The sequence below is a fragment of the Talpa europaea genome, assembly GCF_964194135.1.
Source record: "Talpa europaea genome assembly, chromosome: 10".
Classification (NCBI taxonomy): domain Eukaryota; kingdom Metazoa; phylum Chordata; class Mammalia; order Eulipotyphla; family Talpidae; genus Talpa; species Talpa europaea.
The window spans coordinates 31630811-31654620 of record NC_140077.1 but is presented as its reverse complement, the minus strand read 5'-3'; the positions used below and the strand labels follow the sequence as shown (position 1 = coordinate 31654620).

Below are 23810 nucleotides of genomic sequence, written 5' to 3'. Positions count from 1 at the left end.
GAGTCCGCGCTGCAGGGAGGCACAGCAAGATATCAGTTGTCTTTCTTCCCTGAGGGCGTTTCCAGCATTTTCTGGTTGTCCTAAAGTCTGGGGCTTCTCCCACGTCCCTTAGCTAAATGCTTCAGGAAGACAAAGAACATCCAGGAGTGCGCATAGAGAAACACCTTTCCACCACCTCTCCTTCACGGTTGCCCACCAGCCTCCCTGCAAACGCTCGTGCCTTCTGCCTGCTGTCAAACGCGGGGCCCTCGGAGCCAGCGCCAGCACAGCCGTGGTGTCCTAGTGTGACCTGCCGATCAATCCTAGATCAAGTTCAAATGCCTCCCCCGACCTGAGCCTTTCATTTGGAAAGAGTTGTGGGAACAGTTAATTTGTTATCCAAGTAAAGGTTTCTTTGTAGCTCTAGTAACCTCTTTCTAGTAATTTCTTTGCAACTCCAGTGCCCAGACAGAAGGGTCAGTGGCGCTCACACTTTTTTGGGGCCAGGCTCGCCATGCCCTTCCCTTTCTGAGGAGCCGCAGTGCCACCCAGTGGCGGACTGGCTGTACTGCGGCTGCTCTCCGAGGGCCCTGGCACCCACTCGCTGAGGGTGGGACCACTTACCTCACTGGGAGTTTGTGGACTAGAAAGCCACTCAGGGAATTCCCTGGCGGAGTCGGCAAAGATATGGGGGATGGAGAGAGACCTGCCTTCGCATGTGACGCTGCCATGTTTTAACAGTCGTCTAAAGCAGTTTCTAGATCGACATTCCTGGCTGGCTAATTCTTTGTAGAGGGGGCAGGAGCTCTCCTGCCAATGGTAGGACGTTTAGCAGTGGCCCTGGCCTCTACCTGCTACATGTCCACACACTTCCCGTCCTCATTTGTGCTGTCTACAGTCATAGACATATCTACATAGACTGTCTACAGTCATAGACATATCTCCCATGGTTGGGAACCGCTGGCCTAGTGGCAAGACCTTAGGGTCCCTTTTCCAGTGGCCTTGTAAGGGTGGGAGGAACACTAACTTTTGTGAAGATTAGCAGGCTGAGGCCCAGTTTCACTCTGGGTGTTAGTGACAGAAAGGAGTTCTGCTGACTGATCTTCCTTCCTTCCTTCTTCCTTCCTTCCTTCCTTCCTTCCTTCCTTCCTTCCTTCCTTCCTTCCTTCCTTCCTTCCTTCCTTCCTTCCTTCCTTCCTTATTTTGCATAGAAGAACTGGGATGTAGAGCAGAGGTGGGGTGGGATGGGGGGTATGTGAGCATGGGGGTGGGTGGGGGAAGGTGGTCAGGAGTCACTGGAGACAGATGATCTCCTTTCTTTCATTTCCCTGTGAAACTTTACCAGCTTTGAATTGTACAGGATTAATCTTTGTGTAACCGGCTTATTTTACTTGTGTGATGTCCTCAGGTTTATCCATGGTATCTATGTGTCAGATTTTCCTTCCTTCTTAGGAATGAATAATGTACCTATATTCAACTTTTCCATGACCCTCCATACTGTTTTCCACAGTGCGAGCACACGTTCACTGGTAATATCCAGATTCCAGGTTATGTACTTTCTTGACTACAATTGTTATTTCTCTCTAAAAAAAGATAATTGGGTTTTGATTTGAATTTCCCCAAACACTAATGATGTTGCCGTTCCTTGTTATACCCTAATTGGTTTTATTTACCTATCAGAATTCTTTCTTCAATTTCCACCCAATTTTGATCAACCCAAAGGCCTTGGAATTCCTTCTTTATATTTTTTAGTTCCTGTTCCTTTCTTGTCACTCCCAGAGCTAAACTCATAACACTAGCTGTTATTGCACTGTATCTGAAACGGCATGTGACTTTCTAAACTGATTCCTGTTCTACTACTACCCCATCAATTACTGCCTCCCACCCAGATTAACCGGCATTCAGGACTTCTGTGTCCAGGTGCCAAATTTTGTATTTTCTTACTATGTTATCTGACATCCTTAGCACTTCACTCACACGCATGATCCATATACAATGAATATTCACCAATGAAATGATGAAACTGAGCTGAGCTCAGTCATGGAGTAAGATACAGGGTAACTTGAGGGATGGCCAGGGCTTCCCAGGTACAGGGCTCAGCTTCAGCAAAGATTTCGGGGCAGGTATGTTGGGGTAAGTAGAACAGAGTGCTACTTACTTGCTATGAAAGAATCCACATTATATTGGACTTCAGATGTCATGTCAAGGTATTTAGAAGTTTAATGATTCAATTTTAGGATTATAGACATTTTCAGGTTAGAGACCTGAGTTTAAGTCATGTTTCTACCACCTATTAGCTACATGGACTTGGAAAAGCACCCAGATTTCCCATCTGTAAAATAGTGGTAATAATAGCACTTTCTCATGGATTGTTTTGAATACTAAATAAGATAATACATATAACTTACCAATACCCATGACTAGCATGTAATATATGACAGCCATCAGCATCTTTGTCATCACTGCCCTTGTGGTGATTCACATTTTTCCCTCGGCAGTGAATACATATTCAAGATTTATACTTAATTGTTTTTCTTTAGCCTTATTTGGAATTAACTCCTTAAGCTCCTCCCCAAATTCAAAGTGGTTTTTCCTGGAGAGTAATATCTACAGAGTAATTTGGGGTGATTTTAATTACAGGGTTGACTTTTGTGACTGTGTTAGAAAGAGAGATGGTTTCAACTCCACTTAACTGACTTTCCACAGTGAACATGTTCTCCTTTCCTTCTCTGAAACATACTAACAACGCTCCTGGCACAGTGACTATTCACTGCTGGAAGGCTACTTTCTCCCATGAGTATTCACTCTGCCTGATTAACTGAGCATCTTACAAGTTCTGAGACAGATGAGAGGCTGTGATGAAAACTAGTTTCATCTTCTGAAAAGTTGGTTGTGACTAAGTGACACATAATTGTCAAGGGAGAATGCTCTGGAGTAAAAGTGCCAAAGTCCAAATCCCAACTCTGCTGTTTAGTAGGTTTGTGACTTTGGTCAAAATACTAACATAGATGCCAATATTGAGTCATTCATTTTCAAAAACTTCTTTATGGAAAAGAGAATAGAAATCTAGTCCTTAAAAGCTTCTCAAATTGTAAGGTGTTCTTTAAATAACCTTGTTTAAGAAACACTTTTGCGGGCCTCCCCGGTGGCGCAGCGGTTGAGTGCTGGGTTGCGAAGCTGCCCACGGCCTCTGCGGCGCCGGTTGGATCCCCGGCTGCTCCCCGGCCACCAGAGGAGGGTCCCACATGGCGCGCAGACCTCTCCTGCCGCCCGCTGCTCCCCTAAGCAGTGTACTTCGGTCCTTCTGCCTGCTCTGCTCCCCGCTCTGGCTCTGGTGAATCCTCTCACCCTCCCACGCTTCTGACTGTACCCAGTGCTTGTATAAATAAATAAATAAATCTTTAAAAAAAAAAAAAAAGAAACACTTTTGCAAATGCTGTATTTTATTTAATTTTATTATTTTTCTAAAGATTTTTAATTTATTTATGCATACAAGAACTGGGGTGTAGGCCAGAGGTGCGGGGTGGGGGGCAGTGAAAGGATTCACCAGAGACAGATTGGGAAGTTGAACAGGCAGACTGACTGAAATACATTGCTCAGGGGAGCAGTGGGCAAAACAGGAGAGGTCTGCTGTGCCATGTGGGTCAGCTCCTTGGCCAATTGGGGATCGAACGTGCTGTAATGGCTGCAGATAGCTTCATAGTGCTGAGACTTAACCCTCTGCACCACCAGGGAGGTCCTTTTATTTTATTATTTTATTTTTATTTATTTTATTTTATTTTTTCAAGAAGCTTTTATTATTTTTTAAAGATTTATTTATTTGTTTGTTTGTTTATTTATTTATTTATACAAGCACTGGGTACAGTCAGAAGCACGGGAGGGTGAGAGAATTCACCAGAGCCAGAGCAGGGAGCAGAGCAGGCAGAAGGACCGAAGTACACTGCTGAGGGGAGCAGCGGGCGGCAAGAGAAGTCTGTGCACCATGTGGGACCCTCCTGTGGTGGCCTGGGAGCAGCCGGGGATCGAACCGGCACTGCAGAGGCTGCGGGCAGCTTCGCAACCCAGCGCTCAACCGCTGCGCCACCGGGGAGGCCCTATTTTATTTTATTTTTTAATATGAAAGGTGTCATACTTAAAAGTAGAGAGACTGCTATAACCATCCCCCAAGCTGAACTTGACCTATTATCAACTGTGACCAATCTTGTTTCCTCTTTACTGTCTTTCCCTCACACACACACACACACACACACACACACACACACTGCCTTCCTATCTCCTTCTCAACCCTTGGTGCTGAATTATTTAAAAAAAAAATTCTAGCCTTTATGTATCTGCAAGGAAAAGAATTATTTTAACACAAATACCATGCAATTATCTTATTTTAAAAACAAATAATCATTTCTTTAAAATATCTAATATCCAGTTAGGTATAAAATTATCATGATTGTCTCCAAACATTGGTTTGAGTCACATATTGCTTTCTCTTGACGTGACTCTTTAATTTATTTTAATCTATCAAAGTTCCCCTCCAATCTTTTAATCTCAACAACGCTTTTAGATCATATGTCCATAAACTAATCTGTTGTGACCATGTAATAAGTCCCAGGGTCATCTGCTTTTCCCACTCTTTATAGACAGTGCTTTGGGTGTTCCCTTGATGCTACACCAACCTCACACCTCCACCAGTGGTAAAGTGGGTCCCCATTTTCACCTACAATAAGTGCACCATCTGAAAACCTGTTTCTTTCAGACATTTTTGATAAGCAGGGAATTGGAAATTTCAAAGCTTTTAGCTTTTTGTGGTTCTCAAGAAATGAGGTTTTCAAGAAACCTGTTGATGACTCAACAGGAGACTCTAAGAGTGATAAAAACACTGGGTGGTTTCACAAAGTGTAGAATGATAAAAGAAATGCTTAGACTGAAATATTACTTTATAAAATACGTGACCTTTAAATGTGAGTAACTAAATTAACAAACCAGATAAACCCAGACTATTTCTTCTACATCTTAAAAGATGAACACATTTTGGAACACATTTTCCAGTTACAGAAGGACAGATCTGTAGCAGACAAATTTGATCCAATCAAAGTTTGGTTTTAGACTCTTTAGAGCAGGCCTTGCCCTTAAATCTGAGGGAGTTCTACTTAGTCCCAGGAAATGGTCCTTCCTTTTAGGGTGTGGCCTTTCGAGGGTTTCAACAGAAAACCAGAGTTTATCAAACTCTTACTTCTCTGGCACTACACAACTGCTGAATATTAGTAATATTACTAACTTCTCATCTGTCAAACCTGTCATAAATTTTTTTTTCATTGGCCTTTTAACTTTATTACATTTTTCAGTAGGTAAGATTTACATTTTTATGTACACAAATCTATCAATGTTTTCCTATGTGGTTTTGATTTCCTTGAAATGTTTAGTAAAGGTCTATAAGATTATGAAAATATACCCCCATAATTTCCTGTTTGGTTGGTTTGGTTTGTATTGTTTTTGCTATTTTGTTATAGATGATTGATTGCTTTATGCATACAAGAGCTGGAGTACAGGCCAGAGGTGAGGGGGTGGTGAGAGGATTCACCAGAGACAGAATGGGGAACAGAACAGGCAGATTGACTGAAATACACTGCTGAGGGGAGCAGTGGGTGATACAGGAGAGGTCCGCTACACCATGTGGGTCAGCTCCCTGGCAGACGGGCATAGAACTCCTGTAGTGCTGCAGTGGTTCGGATAGCTTCATGGGTTGCATTTTAACCCCTTGTGCCACCAGGGAGGCCGTGGATGATTTTTTTAAATGATTAAATCTTTAAGATTTTTGTGAATGTGACCTCTCTTTTTAAGGTGGATAACAGCCACCTATTTAAATGGTTAACAATTTTAATTATTGCATAATTTATCCTTTATCCACAGTTTAAAGTGTAGTCCTGTCACGTATAAATGACTGGGCATGGGGGTTTGTTTCTGGTCTCTACTCTCTCTGTTCCATTGATCTCTTGAGTAAAGACTTAAGAGAAGAAAGGCTGGACTGGATAATAGAATAAGCGTGTGTTTAACTTTTAAAGAAACTGCCAAAATGTTTTCTAAAGTATTATATTGCCACCAGCAATGTGTGATAGATTTAGTTGTTCCACCTGTGGGGGACACCACACACAAGAGCAGAGATAGAGGCTCCTGGTGAGGTCAACCTGTAAGCATAGCAATGGGATGTGGGAACGTGGGCCAATTCTTTCTTCTTCTGTGGCGACTTCTTGGCTTCACAGTGGTTCATACAGCACTCTGAAGACATCTTTTGCAATGCTGATGAGCAATTGTTGTGCTTAGTACTGTCCTGAGGCCAGTTCATCACACACTCCCTTCTGCATTGCCTCCTCTTTGCCTGCGTCACTCCTGCTTCCTGGGTTTCACATCCCTCCAGAAGTGTTAGCATCTAAACTTTTGCCTCAGACTCTGTTTTCCAGAGAATCCAGGCTAAGATAAAGCACATTCTTCACACTTAATTTTACAAAACTATCCCAATGACATCAGTTCTGTTTAATGCACAGTCGCTTAACACCTCCTTTTATTTTCTGGGTGACAGGAGAGACAGTGGTGGATGTACTCAGTGTGGGGAAAGCATTAAAGGAGATGAGGTGGACAAATACCCCATTATATAAAAAGCAAGAAAGGAAAATGCTAGAAGCCTCCTGCTTTTATGTCTATTAACTGGTCAACCGTAAAAAGTGGTTAGATTCACTAGAAATTCTGCCACAAATTTGGTGGCTTAAAACAACATTAATGTGGGCCTCCCTGATGGCCCAGCGGTTGAGCGCTGGGTTGTGAAGCTTGCCCGAAGCATCTGCGGCGCCGGTTCGATCCCCGGCTGCTCCCCGGCCACCGGAGGAGGGTCCTGCATGGTGCACAGGGTCTCCTGCCGCCCGCTGCTCCCCTCAGCAGTGTACTTCGATCCTTCTGCCTGCTCTGCTCCCCGCTCTGGCTCTGGTGAATTCTCTCACCCTCCCGCGCTTCTGACTGTACCCAGTGCTTTTATAAATAAATAAATAAATATTTAAACAAACAAACAAACAAAAACAACAACATTAATGTATCCTCTCCCAGTTTTAGATGTCAGAAGTCTGAGATTAGTTGTACTTTTATTCATTGGACTTTATCAATATTATTATTTTTATCTTCAGAACTCTTCTTAAGATCTCTTAAGAATATGAAAAACCAAGTCTCAATAAGATAAAGGATTTGTATAGAAACTACAGACGAACTCTTACAACTCAACTGTGAACAATATAATAAAAAATGGGCAAACGATCTGGGCACTTACAAAAGAAGACAGACAAATGTCTAGCAAGCATAAGAAGTGATGTGCCACATGATTTGTATCAGGGAAAGAGAAGTGAAATGTGCAACAAAATATTACTACACACTCACTATGTTGGCTACAATTTTAAAAGCTGAATATGTCAAATGTTGGCCAGGAGTTGGAACAACTAAATCTATCATACATTGCTAGTGGCAATATAATACTTTAGAAAACATTTTGGCAGTTTCTTTAAAAGTTAAACACACAACTTATTCTATTTTCCAGTCCAGTCTTTCTTCTCTTAAGTTTTTTTTTTAAAGATTTATTTATTTATACAAGAGTTGGGGTACAGGCCAGAGGCATGGGAGGATGAGAATCTTCACCAGAGACAGAGCAGGGAAGAGAACAGGCAGACAGACCAAAAGTACTGCTGAGGGGAGCAGTGGGATTGAGCTGGGAGAGGTCTGCCACGCCATGTGGGCATCTCCCTGGTCAGCCGGGAATAGAACCTGTGCTGCAGAGGCTGTGGACAGCTTCACAGCGCTGTGTTCAACACGCTGAGCCACAGGGGAGACCCCTTTTCTTAAGTCTACTCAAGAGAGACAGAGACATAGGTTCAATACATGAATGTTCATAGCAGTTTTGTGTGAAATAATCAAAGATAAGAAACAACTCAAATTTTCATTGCAAAGGAAAATGAAAAAATATTTTTCCATTTGTAAAGGCCAAAAGCCCTGTTTTCTCTTTCTCCTCATTTTAGAGTGTTTTCTTGGAGACATAATGAATCTGAGTCCTTGCTCTGACCTTTGGAAAAGAAGTACATCTCTAGGGAGTGACCTTAGTCTCCAGTGGTTACACCATAAAAGTGTTTCCCTGTCTGAGCCAAATAGATGCACCTTGGGAATAAACTCACCTTTTCTCTTACAGGAAATGTCCAGGAGACTGGCAAGGTGCAGTCCTTTAGTCTGTCAAAGATAAGAGAAATTATTGCTCATCTTTACTGCAAAAAATATCAGTTTTTTCCTGACATTCTATTCATTTTCTGGCAGCCTTACTTGCATATAAATTAAAGTTTACTTCATAGTAAATGTGTTCTCTCTTTTTCAACTGGTTAAAAAAAAAAAAGAAAAGGGGAGAGAACATGACATTCATGGCCTCATATTGTATTTCAGGAAAAAAACAAATTGGGGACTAGAGAATAAAGTTGGCAGATGGTACATGTGGGTCAAGTTTTACTCTCTCCAAAACTTCCATGAAAAATCACAGTGAGTAGACATTGTAAAGGCGTGAATCCCCATAGATGGAGAGACTAGCAGAGGAAGTGACAACAAAAATCTGGAACCCAGGGGCCTCCCCGGTGGCACAGCGGTTGAGCGCTGGGTTGCAAAGCTGCCCGCAGCCTCTGCAGCGCTGGTTCAATCCCCGGCTGCTCCCTGGCCACCGGAGGAGGGTCCCACATGGCGCGCAGACCTCTCCTGTGGCCCGCTGCTCCCCTCAGCAGTGTACTTCGGTCCTTCTGCCTGCTCTGCTCCCTGCTCTGGCTCTGGTGAATTCTCTCACCCTCCCTCGCTTCTGACTGTACCCAGTGCTTGTATAAATAAATAAAAAAATAAATCTTTAAAAAAAAAAATCTGGAACCAGAGGCCGGCGGATGAGTTAAAACTGACTCAATAGCCTCAAGATATCCAAGTCCTAAATTAGCCATAGGAACAATCAAGAACCATCCACAATAGTGCAGGATCTGCACAAGGCTGCACTCCCAAGTGAAGGGGAGGAGGGGAGCCAACAAGGAGGAATGCAGGATGCTGGTTAGAGCCTCAGTATTCTTCCCCCATACAGAGCTGTCCCCTCATCACAGAAGACTTGAGGGTCTTCTCTGAAGAGAATAAATCAGGGGATCTTGGCACTGGGAGACATCAAGCAAGGGTAGACTTGGAGGAACTGGATCAAAACAGGAGCTAAATGAGTGCTGAGATACTCTTTCTCCACCTGTCCCTCTTCTCCACTCAGTTCTTCTCTGGGAATACTAACATCAGGAGTCCCCCAACAAATATCCTTATGAAGATATCCCTATGAAGATAACCCTATGGAGATAACCTTATGAAGCCAGATATCCCTATGAAGAAGTGGGGGCAGCGGGACTCATCCAGGCTCCAGGCCCATGGGAAAAACATGCATGTACTCCCTACAAACTCTGGAGTTGAAGGGGGAGAGCATGCAAGGACCAGTTTGGGCTCCTCTGAGTGGCCTAAGTGGGCTGTCCAGCAGTTCCTTCTAGAATGTTGTGACCCTTAAGCCCCTTGGCTTCTGCTTTGGTGCTTTAACCACCAACAGGAAAATTCTCTGCATCCTTCTAAACCTGATTAAGCAGCATAATCCTTTATTTACAAATATGGAAATAAATAGCAGAAATACTAAAGGGTTGACAAGGAAGTGGACCTAAGGAGTGGGAGGGAGAACACAGGAGACTCTTTCTATAAACCTTTTAGAACTGTTTCATTTTTGAAGAATGTACTGGGATCAATTCACTCTCACAAATGAAAACTACAAAATGAATCCAGGAATTCTCTTGCTCTGGCTCATTCTGGGGCATGTGTACAGGAGTGCTCACACTTCAATTACACCCCACAGTTACTCACCCCTGCCCACTGCTGGAGCAGGGACTATGGGCTGTGGGATTAGTTGTTCTGCCCACTGGTGTGAAATTGTAGTCTTCTTGCTCCTAGGGGAGAAGCTGTGAAGTTTTGCTCTTAAAGTTAGGATTCTGAGAAGCTTTTAGCTGATCAGGTGATTAGGGAAAAGGCCTCGAGGTTCCTGGTGGAGCCCACAGCCTCTTGGCGTGAAAAGAGAAGCAGGGAGGTCAGCTGGAGAGCCGGTCTTGTGGGGGCCTGAGTTTGGGCCTCCATCTTCTTTGTGTCGAATGTTAGAGGAGGCGGGGGGGTCTACGCAGTGGACATCAGCCCTGCCTGTGATTCCCCCCTTAGTTTCTGTCTCCACCTTCATGTTCTGCCCAGACTGCCAGGAAGTCCTGCAGCTTCCTGGACCCAGCCTGCAGAGGTCACTCCTATTTTTTCAGTGAGATGCTGCCCCCAGTACAGCTCAGCTGCCCAGGCTGGGTCTCATGGGCCAGTGCCACATATAGTGTGCCCTGGTCTCTGGAGGGCCTGGGCCCCCTGCAGACTTTCTGTCTTTCCTAGGTGTTGGTCATGCCTGTGTGTGTCTAAGGGGCTGGGACAATGATCAGGATTCATGGCCTTGGCAGTTCTTGTCCTCTCTCTCTTATACAAATGTCCTACTTTGTAGGGAGCAGCTCAGGGAGTTGGCTAAGATCAGCTAAAGTAGTTTACAGAAGAAGACTTCTGCTGTATGTACTCCTTGGGCCACTAGGAAATGTCAATTGCTCTAAAGAGTGAATTGCATTTTTTGGGCCTCCCCTGGTGGCGCAGCGGTTGAGCGCTGGGTTGCGAGGCTGCCCGCAGCCTCTGCAGCGCCAGTTCGATCCCCGGCCACCGGCGAGGGTCCCACAAAAATAAATAAATAAATAAATGTTTAAAAAAAAAAAAAGAGTGAATTGCATTTTTTAATTCAGTGGAAAATTCTTGTTTTCAATGGGCTGCTGGGTGTGCCCAAGGTGCATGCCTCTTTCAGGTGTATAGTTAATGTTCACATTCAGCATTTCTTCTTTTGACCTTATTCATGTTTTCCTTGACTTTCAGCTTCCTAATTCTTCTCTCGCACCTGTTAACTGGCTTTAACCTTCTCAGCAGAAGTCTCCAGTCAACAGGAGGAGGAGGTCACTTTTTGGGGGTGTGACTGTGTCATTCCCCTCCTGATTGCATTGCACGCTGACCCAGGGCATCTGTCGTGACCTGTGCCAGCCTTGTGCATGGCACACTGTTAAACTTGTTTGAAGAATTCATGATACTTGGATGAGTATGAAGCTGGAGACTGAACTGGACTCACTGAGGCAACACCCATGGACCTCATAGGACTGGGATAGGAGCCACCTCTGAGTGCCCTGGGTTGGGACCCCTGGCTAGGAGTGTGGGCACCAGGAGGTGCCAAACCCAGGAGACACCACAGGTGCTCCCGTAGGGACAAAAAACAGTCCCACAGTGCTGTGTAGACTCTGCCCCATTTTCCACCCTCCTAGGAGCCAAGACTCTCCGCTGCCTGCCTCCCTCAAACTAGGGTAATCTGCACAGGAAGGAACTCACTGAGGAGTAAGGGTGGGAGGAACCAGAAAGAGAGAGATGGTTCACAGGGACCAAAAAGATCCTCACATGCCTCTGGGGAAATTAAGAGGACCCTCAAGTGGCTCCCAGGGAGCAGGGCCACTCTGGTGGAGGAAGGGCCAGAGCTAGCACCTTTAGGCCCAAGGCAGGTTAAAGGGCAGAGTCCTGTTGATCTGTGGGAGATGACAGCAAAAAAGCAAGGATTTTTTGCATTTCTAGTCCCTCCCTCAGGCCCTCAGAAGGAGGGGCCTATTCTGACACAGTTTTCCAGGTTCCAGGTGAGGGAGGCCCCAGTTGAGGGAGGCCCCAAGAGAGCTGCTGGCCAGGTGCCTACAGGAACATGTTTGTTGAGACATTTAATATTCCCTTGGCAACAGCTCCTGGGAATTTCCCAGGAGTCTCTAGGTAACCAGATACCCTTGAGGAAACTGATCCCCAGGAGTAGAGCGGCTGGCTGTGGTATTACAGTGCTGCCTGTTTGGCCAGCCGGAGTATAGGGGAGACCCCCCCTCTCCTGGGACACTGATGCTGTGGCCAGAATACAGAAATGTAAAGCCCCTGGCCTTTCCATCAATGTTGCTTATAAGGGCTCTTAAGACTTTTCAACAAAAGACAGAAATTCTGGGGTTTGAAAGCCTATAGGTCAAGTCAACACTGGGGCCTTGGGGGTAGCATGTGTGGCTTTGGTTGATTCTAGTCCCCAACAAGTGTGGGTTATGTATTTGCTGAGGACACTCTGTGGAGATGCTTCTAACTCCTGCCTGATCTAACATTAAACACTGTGCCCCTGCCTCCCCAGGCTCCCCAGCCCCCTGACTCCCTCTACCACACCAGAGCTGCACTCAGGCCTCCCACTCTCTATGGCCCTGGTACTTGCCCAGGAATGAAGGGTCTGAAAATTTTTCCTACCTCCAGCCAAGCCAGCGAGGCATGAAGTGCAGGTGGTGGGTCAGTGCAGAGCTGTGGGCAAGGGCTCACAGGTACCAGGTACCAGCACACATACATAGCCCCTTCAGGCCCCCCGGGCTATAGGAGGTGAGTATGATTGTCCACAGACTCTCAGGTAAGGCTGAGCAAAAGGGTGGTCCAGGTTGGTCCAGGAGCAGCAGAGAGGCTGGCTCTGCTGCCCACGCTGGGCTGGGCCATTCCTCCATGAACATTCCCTGGGGTGGGGTGAGGTGAGAAAACCAAGGAGCAAGAACATACTTAGGTGAACTGGGAGGATGGATCTGCTGCCTGGGGTGGGTATAGGTGGGGTGGGGTGGGGTTACAGTGGCACTAGGGGTGGGGTGGAGGGATGAATGGGTGTGGTCTGTCATTCTTCTCCACTCTGCTCTCTGTCTCAGAGAACAACATCTCTGAAGCCCTCTACCTCTGGGTTCCAGGTGGGTTTGGCCGTTGGGAGGTACCTGCAGAGCACAGGAGACCAGAGGAGAGCATGTAGATGATTACCCGATTCTGTCGTTTGGGAGCACTGCTAACAAACTCCAGGTGACCCCAATGTGGCTGATCCTTGGACTTCAGAGAAGCAAGGATCAGGGAGATTTTTATTTTCCTAAAACAATGTGCCAGGTGTTCTGTTAGACGCTGCATCACAAAGGTGAAACAAATAGATCTGTTTGTGGTTAGACACAATCAGCTGACAATCACATAGACGAGTGCTGCAAAGGACAGACAGGAGACTGTGAAAGGTTGGGTCCTCAGAGCAAATTCCTGGACACTTTGATGGGATGTTATATGAACTGAAACCCAGAGAAGGGATGGGGTGGGGGGCAGGAGGTTTGAGGAGTAGCCCAAGAGCATAGGCTGGGTGACAGAGGGACTGTGTGTTTTCTATGGTCTGTGCTCAGCCTGGCTCCTCAGTGAGTCCAGAAGCTCGGGTCACCTGGCACGGAATGAGTGAGTGAGCAAGTCAGCTTCAGTGGCTCCTCCTTCTCCACCAAACGGGACAGCACCTGAAGGTGACTGCCCATGGATCAGCCCCACCCCCACCCCAGGCCTGAATCCAACCTCCAGGAAGGTCTCCAGGTGCTGGCAGCTGGTGCTCTTAGACACTTGGCTGCTCAGCTGGCAGCCACACCCAGACAGCCTGGCGCCTGAGCTTGGCTAGTCATTCCCCCCAAACAAGACTGTTCTGGAGCATGCATTAAAAAGAGGCAGCAGCAGGGTGCAGATTGCTGCCCTGGGACACAGCCTCCTAATGTGAGGGCAGCCTGGCCCAGGTACACAGATACTGACGGCGGCCAGCATGCCTCTTCCTGCTGACCCTTGTGTGTTTTAGCTTCCCCTCCATGTCTTATCCCAGGTAACAGTGACATGGTGGTATTTCCCCTCATTCCCTTGTCACATTAGGGTTTTGCCAGTGTCTTAAGAGCAACAGAAGCCATCAAGGGTTATGTACGGGGTTATCTACGGTCCGTAGGCCTGCAACATGAAAACAGGCTATGAGGAGAGAGGAAAGAGAAAGGCGAGACCATGGAGCGAGGCCCTGCAGTGGGTGTAGTAGCCCTGTTATAAGCTCAGGGGTCCCTGGGGCTGCAGAAACCGGGAGTCAGGACTACACTGAGCACAAATGTCAGCCTGCCCTCAGAGAGTGGTACTGGGAGAGGAAAGGATGCCAGGCCTGTCTCTGAGGGAGTGGGCACTAGCCAGGATGGGGACTGTAGACTTTGAGGATCCCTGCTTATTTGTCCCTGTGCTGACATTCTTGAGTGCGGCAGGGTCTGTGGGACCCTTAGTAGTGCAGCCAGGAGAGCCATGGGGAGACTTGGAGGGAGCTTGGAGGGAGACAGAGCTTGGAGGGAGACCTGAGGGGCAGAGTAAGGAATAGAGGTGAGACTCAGGGATGTGGACGTAGCTGGGCACCTGGAGGAACAGGGGCCTCCTGGTCTGAGGAGAAGGATGGAAGACCAGGGCATCCCCCACACCTCTGATCTAGAGCTTCTAACAAGGGCAGCTTGGGCAGTGGTGGCCATAGGGAACAGTCAGACACTCTGTCACTGGAGGCTTATAGTGGTCCTGGCTTAGCCTGGACCACAGGCTCAGGCAGGTGTGGGAGGCAGAGGTGGGAGCCCAAGGGTCAAGGTGGCCCTCCTCAGAGGGGCTGCAGCACAGGGAGAGGTAGAGGAGACTCAGGCCCTGAGGAAATCTCAGCATCTCCATGGAAGGTGCTGTGTGTCAGTCACCTAGAAAGGACACTCCTAGGTAGGCCTCTGGTTTCAGAAGGCCCCAGGCATGGGAGATTCAATTCCTTGCACCCATAGGCATTGTTCTGAGGCATAGAGAGGAGATGGCATCTCTCTCCACTCCAGAGCTCCACAAATCACAGCATTGGGCCTCAGGACATGGTCCCAAGACAGATGTTTCTAGACGCCTGGGTCAGCCTCCCCAGGCATGGCAGTCTCAGCCTGAGCAGTGCACAGCTGCCATCCTCTCCAGCTCTGAGGTTTGTTACGTACTTTCCTGCGAATTCCTCCAACAAGGAGTAAGGCACAGGCTGGGGGGCCCTTCCAGCTCTGACATTCTGGCCAGGCCCTTATTTTTGTTCTTTGTTTTTATTTTTATTTTTTATTTTTATTTATTTATTTTTAAAAGATTTATTTATTTATTTATTTATTTATTTATACAAGCACTGGGTACAGTCAGAAGCGCGGGAGGGTGAGAGAATTCACCAGAGCCAGAGCAGGGAGCAGAGCAGGCAGAAGGACCGAAGTACACTGCTGAGGGGAGCAGCGGGCGGCAGGAGACCCTGTGCGCCATGCGGGACCCTCCTCCGGTGGCCGGGGAGCAGCTGGGGATCGAACTGGCGCTGCAGAGGCTGCGGGCAGCTTTGCAACCCAGCGCTCAACCACTGCGCCACCTGGGAGGCCCTGTTCTTTGTTTTTAATCTTTAAACTTCAGTTAAAAAGGTTTATAAAAAGCAACAACAACAAAAAAGTGCCTCTTGATCTTATCTGATTCTGCTCTGATCTGATTCTGTACGTGCTGTATCCTGACTCATCCTCTTAGCTTCTCACCTGTGAAATGGGCCCTGTGGAAAGAGTGAGGTTGGGCTTCACAGCTCACCTGCCCACTGGACAGCCCTGGGGGCCTAGAGGCAGCAGAGGTTATTTTGATGCGCTCAGGAAGAAAAGAAATCCTGGTCAAAGGGAGGATTCAAAGCCTTCTGCCCAGAGTCTGGGAGCATTGCCTGGGAATCTCCCTTAAAATACACACACACACACATTCACAAGAACACACACACATTCACACATGTATGCTGCCTCATCAGACCGTCAGTGGACAGACACCCAGTGCAGAGCAACTGGGCATGTGCACCCGTAGCTCCACTACTTAAAGGTGGAGACAGACTGTGGCTGTGTCGCCATAACTGCAACACTCCTTCCTTTGTGCCTCACTAGACACAGTGTGGCCACCAACCCCAAGAGCAGCTCCAGGCTGGGTCGACACTGAAGCAGGCGGCCAGCAGAGCAGTCAGGGGTGCTAAGGATGGAAGACAGCTGGGAATCTGGGCACAGCTAACACCCTGAGCTCCCTGTGCCCTTGACTTCTCTGTGGGCTCGAGAAAGAAGCACCATACTTTAGGATGAATCCTTCTACAGGGTCAAGATTCCAACCAGGCCTGGCACCAGATCCCAGCTGCATGAGCACCTCAGCCTCACCCAGTAGGTGGGACAGCTCCCAAAGCAGTGCCTCCAGTCTGAGCCAACTTCAACCCATCAGCCCTACGGTAAGCCTGGGGTGAGCATGTGCATGCACAGAGCCTTCCCTCTCCTTTGGTCCCCCTCTTGGGTTTTAATGGGGCTATAGAAAAGGCCTGAGCTCTGCTGTAGGACCCTGGGCATGTTACTGGGCCTCTCTGAGCCTGCTGTGCACAAAGAGGCCAATCAATCGAGGACCGTATGGGCAATGTTCTACCTGGAGAACATTCAAGGAACAGAAAGGCTGTAGGACAAGGGACTTAAATGGCCCAGACCTGCCCTTGGCTACATATACCCCTTTCTGAGGATGCTTCTCAGAATCTTCCAAGAAGGAAGATTTGGGGTTTCTGGGTTTCTGAAATTATTCAGCCCAGAGTGAGGCATTGGATGCTTTCTGGTGTCTCTATCATTCTACCCAGGGTCCCAAGGCCAGATTTGATCAATGCCACCATTAACTCAGGGGTGCTGAGGGTACCCTCAGGAGTCTGGGATACTGGTCTAGGTCCTGGACAGGATGGGAAGGCTCCAGGGCTATAGGAGCCAGAGCAGGACAGAGACTAAGTCACATCCCTTCCCCAGAAAGGAATTGGGAAGAAGGGGTAAATTCCTTTGTTCTAGACACATAGGGCCATGACCACCCTACTATGACCCTAAAAACATTTTTGGGGGATGGATAATGTGATGCCCTTGTTTCTCTCTCTCTCCATAGGGATCTGGGGCTCAGGAGGCTGTCTGGGCCCCCTTCCCCACAGTCAATGTGCCAGACTACGCCCACTATACTCTGGGCACAGTGATCCTACTGGTGGGGCTCACAGGGATGCTGGGCAACATGACTGTCATCTACACCTTTTGCAGGTGCCTGGGTGGCAGGGATCTGGGCATTGATGGCAGTGGGCCATACATACAGAAGACAGGAAAGAATAGAGGGCAGAGATGATGGTGCCAGCTCTCTAGGATACTATTGAGTCTGGGTGGGAGGTTAACACCAAGTCCTTGATGGTCTCAGGCCTAGTCCCCCATCTTCAAGCCCAAAGAAGGGGTCAAAAAGTAGTCCAGGGCATCTTGAGTGACACATGCCAATTGTGTTGCAGGCATACTGTCTGCGTTAGACAGGTGCTTCTAGCATATGCAGGCCTCTGCCTATTCTGCTGTGCTCTCAGCTCATCTCACCACCACCTGCCCCAGCATGTGGGGATCCTCCTCTTCCTTGAAGAGCAGCTCTGGCACCAGAGTTCTGGGTCCTCGGGCCCCTCAGCAACCACTCCTGGCTTCCTTCCCTACCTGCCCCATTCACAGACAAAATGGCAAAGGCAGGAAGGTAGAGAATGAATGCCTGACTCTACCACCTATTAGCTGAAATGACTTTGGGCCAGTCATTTATGTTGGTTGAGTCCACTTTTCTTGGTTGCAAAATGGAGTTGTGATTTACTTCATGGAGTCAATGTGGTAATTAAGTAAGCTCATGCATGTGCAGTGCCCAGGGAATGATTGAATCCTGGCTGAGCCACGTACTGAGTTCTGTGATGTGAGCAAGCCAGGTCACCAATGGGAGCCTTGCTGCTCTTCCCTGGAAAATGGGAGGTAGATGCAAAGATGATCACAGGAGATGAGGTTTGTGAAACCGCCTGCTTTGGGGTTCCAATTGTCAGTTCTTCTGCTATTTGCCACCCCTGAGGGAGAGGTTTGCAGATACAGCTGTGCTGTATCTGGGTTGCGACATGACAGAGGAAGAAGGAGAACAAGAAGGAGTGACTGAGGAGCTTGTGGGAAGGTACTGTCTGGGCATGCAGGAGGAGGAGGAGTCAGAGTCTGTGGAGATGCCTTGAAAGAGACCTGGGCCTGGAGGGACTCAGGAAATAAGCAATGCATCCAAGGAGAGAGTGTGGGACCCCCAGAGGGAATACGAAGAACAAGAGGAAGAAATGGTCACATCCAAAAACCAGCTTCCACAGGGCTGCACAGCAGCTCTGGAGAATTGTCCTCCCTTTCCTTGTGAGGGAACCACCCTCAGCTGCCACCTTGAGGGGTCCCACTCCTCAGTCTGCTCTGCTGGGCTCCAGAGCTGGTTGGCTGGTACTTGCTGGGCAGTGCGATGGGTCTGTGGCCCAGCAGTGGGGGCTCTCTGTCTGCAAGCATGCTTGTGCATGTGTGTGTGTACGCAGGCATGCGTGTGTGTGTGTGTGCACATGTTGGCGCACATATGTGCATGCATAGTGGAGGAAAGCGCCCCAGCAGAAGTACCTCCTGACAACCTCCAATCCCTCACAGGAGCAGAGGCCTCAGGACACCTGCCAACATGTTCATTATCAACCTCGCCGTCAGCGACTTCCTCATGTCCTTCACCCAGGCTCCTGTCTTCTTTGCCAGCAGTCTCTACAAGCAGTGGCTCTTTGGGGAGACCGGTAGACACTCTGGGTTCCCTTTTGCTGGAGGGAGGGAGAGGGTGGTGACGGTGGGGGGGTCGCCCACAGTGGAGGGTAAGCCTGGGGAGGGGGTGATTTTCTTATCCTGGGTAACCACCTCAGGCCTATGAATGAGCAAGAGGGAAGACTCCATTTCCATTTCCAAGGGCTCTGCCAGCCTCTGTAGCAAGTAGGCAGGGTAGAGGGACACAGATCTGCTTTTCTTGAGAGGTGAGAGCAGGAACAGAGCACATGCCATCCCCAGACCCTCCCTCCCCCTGGAGACCTCATGACTGTCTGCCAGGGGCTGAGGTCAGGGAGCTGTGCCCACAGGCTGTGAGTTCTATGCCTTCTGTGGGGCTCTCTTTGGCATCACCTCCATGATTACCCTGACGGCCATTGCCCTGGACCGCTACCTGGTGATCACGCGCCCACTGGCCACCATTGGGGTGGTATCCAAGAGGCGGGCGGCACTTGTCCTGCTGGGCGTCTGGCTCTATGCCCTGGCCTGGAGCCTGCCACCCTTCTTTGGCTGGAGTAAGTGGCTGGTGGAATTGGGGAAGGGAAACTAGGCTGGGAGGGGCATGTTCAAAGGGCAGGGAGGTGGACTTACGTGAACCAGTTGGCAAGAGGGGACAAGGGATTGCCTAAACCTTGAGTCAGATAACCATTTAGGAGGCATGACTAGCAGCAAGGGAAACTGAGGCTTCACCATCAGTGATCAATGATCTGGGCTCTCACCCCCAAATACATGGGATACTGAGTCAGACAGGCTGGGGTGGGGTGTGAGGCCTCAGCAGGGAAGAAGGTTAGCAGCAATATACCCACTTTTCTGGATCAGGACCAGGAAGCTGGCTCATCCTGGGGCTATGGTGAGGTCTCTGCTCCAAATTGGCAAGAATGGGCAGCTGAAGCCTTTGCTATCTGTCCCCTGGACTGGTGCCCCTGCCAGAACCAGCTTGGAAATCTCCCTTTCATGTGCCCCTGGCTTTCTCTGCACTAGGCAAGGCTGAGGTGGGGCAATACTTGGGGATCCCAGACCCCACATCTAGAGGTGCTGCTAGATGAGGAACATGAATCTGCACTGCCTCTGAGACTGAGCTCCTTCCCTGGCTCCCAGGTGCCTACGTGCCGGAGGGGCTGCTGACCTCCTGCTCCTGGGACTACATGCGCTTCACGCCATCCTTCCGTGCCTACACCATGCTGCTCTTCTGCTTCGTGTTCTTCCTCCCTCTGCTTGTCATTGTCTACTGCTACATCTTCATCTTCAGAGCCATCCGGGAGACAGGCCAGTAAGCTGGACATGGAGGAGAGACTGTGCCCCTTTTCTGGGGCCACCCCTGGGCTATCCCAAGGCTCATTTCTGCATCCACCTCTGGGCACTCCCAGTTTCAGATGGGCAAAGACAAGCTTCAGGGGTGGGGTGTCTAGAGCCCAATGCAAGACCCTTGGCTAAACCGGACCAGCACCACTAGGGGGCCGAGGGAAGACTCAGAAAATAAAGTACTGAAGAGGGTGTCTTCAGGCTTGGCTAGGGGGCCTGGGGAGGGAGTCAGAGAAGACACCACAGGTGCACCCACAGACAAGTAGCTGTGGTGGGTTGTTGGGGAATCAGGGCTCTTTCCACTGAGAGGAAAGATCCCTGCCAGGTTGCCTCTAGGGATGGTCCAGAGAGCCCCCCAGTCCCCCCAGCAGTGACCATGACTGTGTTACTTACTGCAACCCAAGTGGGGTCAGATGCAGACTCTGCACCCTTCCTAGGGCTCTCCAGACTTTCAGGGCCTGCGAGAGCAGCGGTGAGTTACCCCGCCAACGGCAGCGAATGCAGAATGAATGGAAAATAGCAAAGGTCATCCTGCTGGCCATCCTTCTGTTCGTGCTCTCTTGGGCCCCCTACTCCGCTGTGGCCCTGGCGGCCTTCGCTGGGTGAGCAATAGCTAAGGGAATGGGGCAGGGATGAAGGGGAGGGGGAGCAGCCAGGAATTCCAGGCTGGCCTCTCTCTCCCAGCCCAAGCCCAGGCACATTCCTCACACACTAAATTCAACCTCACAATCTTACTCTCCCTCTGGTGTGAGATGCCGCACCTGATCTTGGCCTGCCTAATTCCTGGAGGCACAAGGACATGTGCTGGGGGGACCCTGGGCCACATTGGATCTGGCTGAGGACCAACGAGGGCTGCCAGGTCTTGTAGGCCCTTGGGGAACACTCAGTCTCCCCGAAATTCTAGTTCCTTAATCACCTGGACTGTGGGTACACAGGGATGTGGCTTATCTCATTCCCTCTAGTCCTTTGTGGCTAGTGTCTGGGGACCTTGACCTCTGCAGCAGCAAGGACAGAGACCTCAGAGGCACTTTGGAGATAGTAAGAGCCATTTATCCTAGGAAGTGTTTAGGTAGGAGACCTGCTCCTTGTGCAGGAAACTCTCAGGCCCTCCTGTCAAGCTGCTCTGAGAGAATCAGGGGAGTAGAGGGCATCGGGGCTGATTGGGAGGTGGGAGGAGCTGGGCAGGGGACCAGGGTCACTGGGAGGACTGATACCAACGTGCAGGCTCCAAAAGACAGCAGGACCTGGTGAAATGCCCCAAACTGACATATCTTCCTCCCAATATCCTTCTTCAACTTCTCCCTGTTTCCCACTCACCTCAGATCAGACTTCTCCCTGGCATTGCCATCCCTCCCATGGGGCTGACTGGGTCCTGTTTTCAGGGTGTTAGGTTAGGCCCCTGCAGGATGTGGCCTAAAGGAAGGATTCTGAGGGGAGTGGGTGTGCTGCGGAGTCTCCAAGGAGGCCCGGTGGCAGGGGGACCACAGTTTCTCTGTCCTAGGTATGCACACGTGCTGACGCCCTACATGACCTCCGTGCCAGCTGTCATTGCCAAAGCCTCAGCCATCCACAACCCCATCATTTATGCCATCATCCACCCGAAGTACAGGTCTGACCCTCCTCCAGGACCCACCCCCAGGTCCCTAGTGCCATCCTCAAGGGCATGAAGGGTTTGGCCCTACAAATGGGGCATAGACCATCTTTCTTGTTCCTTGTATATGCACTAGTCAGGGCCAATAGCAGCTGGGAGCAGCCAGTGACACTTGGTCTAGAGTTTAGGTGACAGCCCCTCTGCTGCCCCAGCTTCCCAGGGGGCTCAGTTTAAAGGGACATCAGTGCCTCCTGGACAGGGTCCAACCCTGACTTTGGGGTCTTCAGAAAACAAATTCAAAGGCAGCTGGGATAGCTGATTTACCGTGCTGCCCTCTGCAAAGAGAAGCCACCCAGGCAGCAATGTTGCTTGCGGAGATGGCGGGGTGGTGGGGGGGGCGGGGGGCGGGGAGTTCTGGCCCAGAGATGTGGGCTGATAGAATCGCAGCATGGCCTTCAATGCTGCCTCTTGCCTGGTGGTGTCAGCAACTCACCGCCCTGTGTGAAGCTAGCTGCAAGCCTTGGCCCATCCAGCTCCGCGTCTGCTCAGGAGCGTCCCTGATCCTGATTCGTGGATATGTGCCTTGAGCCACTCCTTTGAGGGCTAGAATTGACTGCCTTGCTGAACCTGCTACCCCTCCATGCCCACAGTTTCAGCATTTATCTGTTCATACATGCTCCCGTGAGCCTATCTGTCTCCCTCACCCTAGCACCTGTCTGTCCTTTCTCATCACCACTTTGACTCTCAGTGTCGTTCTGTCCATTCCTATCAGTCCATTGCCTCTCTCAATCCCCAAGTCTGATCCTTGCCACCCCCTCTGTGGCTCCCCATTAACCATGTATCCCATCTCCCACGTGTCTGTCCATCCATTTCCATAACCAGGTGTGCTGTCCCTGCAGAATGGCCATTGCTCAGTACCTGCCCTGCCTGGGGGTGCTGCTGGGCGTGTCAGGCCAGCGTACCCGCCCATACACCAGTTACCGCTCAACCCACGGTTCCACACTGAGCAGCCAGGCCTCAGACCTCAGCTGGATCTCCAAGCGGAGGCGCCAAGCATCCCTGGGCTCTGAAAGCGAGGTGGTAAGGGCATTGTTGGCTCCTCACCCTCCTTCCCTCAACCAGGTTACTCTTGGGCCTCTGAGTAGGGCAGCTTCTGAGATTCAGGGAACATCCTGCCCTACTCCCATCCCTGGGGACTTAGTTGAGAGGTTGAGGGAGCAGCTGCCAGAAGTCACTTCCCTGTAGCCCTGCAGTAAATGATGATTCAGGAGAGGACTAGACCCTTATGAAGGCATACCCATTTCCATCCTTATGAAGGGACAAGATGCACACACACACACGCACACACATGCACTCACCCGGCACATGCACTCACACTTTACAGCAATTTGCTCACCAGCAACCCTGCAAATGGTGTCATGGATCACACCCCAGTGAACTATCTGGGAGGAGGAAGGAGAAAGCCTTGCTGGTGGAGGGGTCAGGAGCAAGACTGTGGAATGTTCCTCTCACCTCACAGTGACTCTTCGCCTCCCTCAGGGCTGGACAGACACTGAAAAGGCACCTGCATGGGGGGCTGCTCAGCAAGTCAGTAGACAATCGCCCTGCCATCAGGACCTGGAGGACATGGAAGCCAAGGCCCCTCATAAGCCCCAGGGACTGGAAGCAGAAGCTCCTGGGAAGGTGACTGGACCTGGCACTGGCCACTCTATAAAGGGGTGGGGACAAGGGTTAAGTAGCCTGGGAGTGGCCACAAAAGGGGGCTTTGTTCTTGTGGTCAGGCCCAATACCCTCTAGGGACTGCCTACCCCCACCTCCCTCTCAGTCTTCCCTTGGGCATCTGAGGGTCACTGTGACTCCAAGATGCTCTGAGCAGGTCTGAGCATGATGTGTGAAAGCACTTGAAAGTATGCATGTGATTGTGCAACCTGACTGTGCACATACCTCCCACATACATGGCTATCCTTTGCTGAGGAATGTGTGTGCCTGTGTGTTGTGTGTTACCATGAGTGTACGCGATGTGAAGTTGGCAAAGTGTAGCTCATGCATGTGTGTGACATGCATGACCACACAAGCTCTTTTTCACTGTGACACCACAGGACATGGGATTGAAGGTGCCCCAAAGTGTCTGCTCCAAGCAGAGGGTGTGACCAAGTGTGGGTAGTGTGTACCTCTCTGTGATTAGAGACTGGACATAACTGAGTGTGTGGTGGGGCCTGCAAGCCGTGTATGTGCTCGCTATGAATGCCCTGAGATTAGGATGTCACCCAGAATACTTGTGGCTATTAAAAGAA

At 49.6% G+C, this 23810-nt stretch overlaps 1 protein-coding gene across 1 annotated transcript; it reads left to right on the top strand.

Annotated features, from left to right (window-relative positions):
• Nucleotides 1-16084: 16084 nt before the first annotated feature.
• OPN4 (opsin 4) lies at nt 16085-23355 on the top strand (the record flags this gene model as incomplete). Its single annotated transcript, XM_084245435.1, has 9 exons — nt 16085-16228; nt 16909-17054; nt 18468-18601; nt 18935-19138; nt 19722-19893; nt 20363-20527; nt 21427-21534; nt 22416-22596; nt 23056-23355. 9 exons carry the CDS (start codon nt 16085-16087, stop codon nt 23311-23313), a joined length of 1512 nt encoding a protein of 503 aa, XP_084101561.1. The 3' UTR covers nt 23314-23355.
• Between the last annotated feature and the right edge of the window lie 455 nt (nt 23356-23810).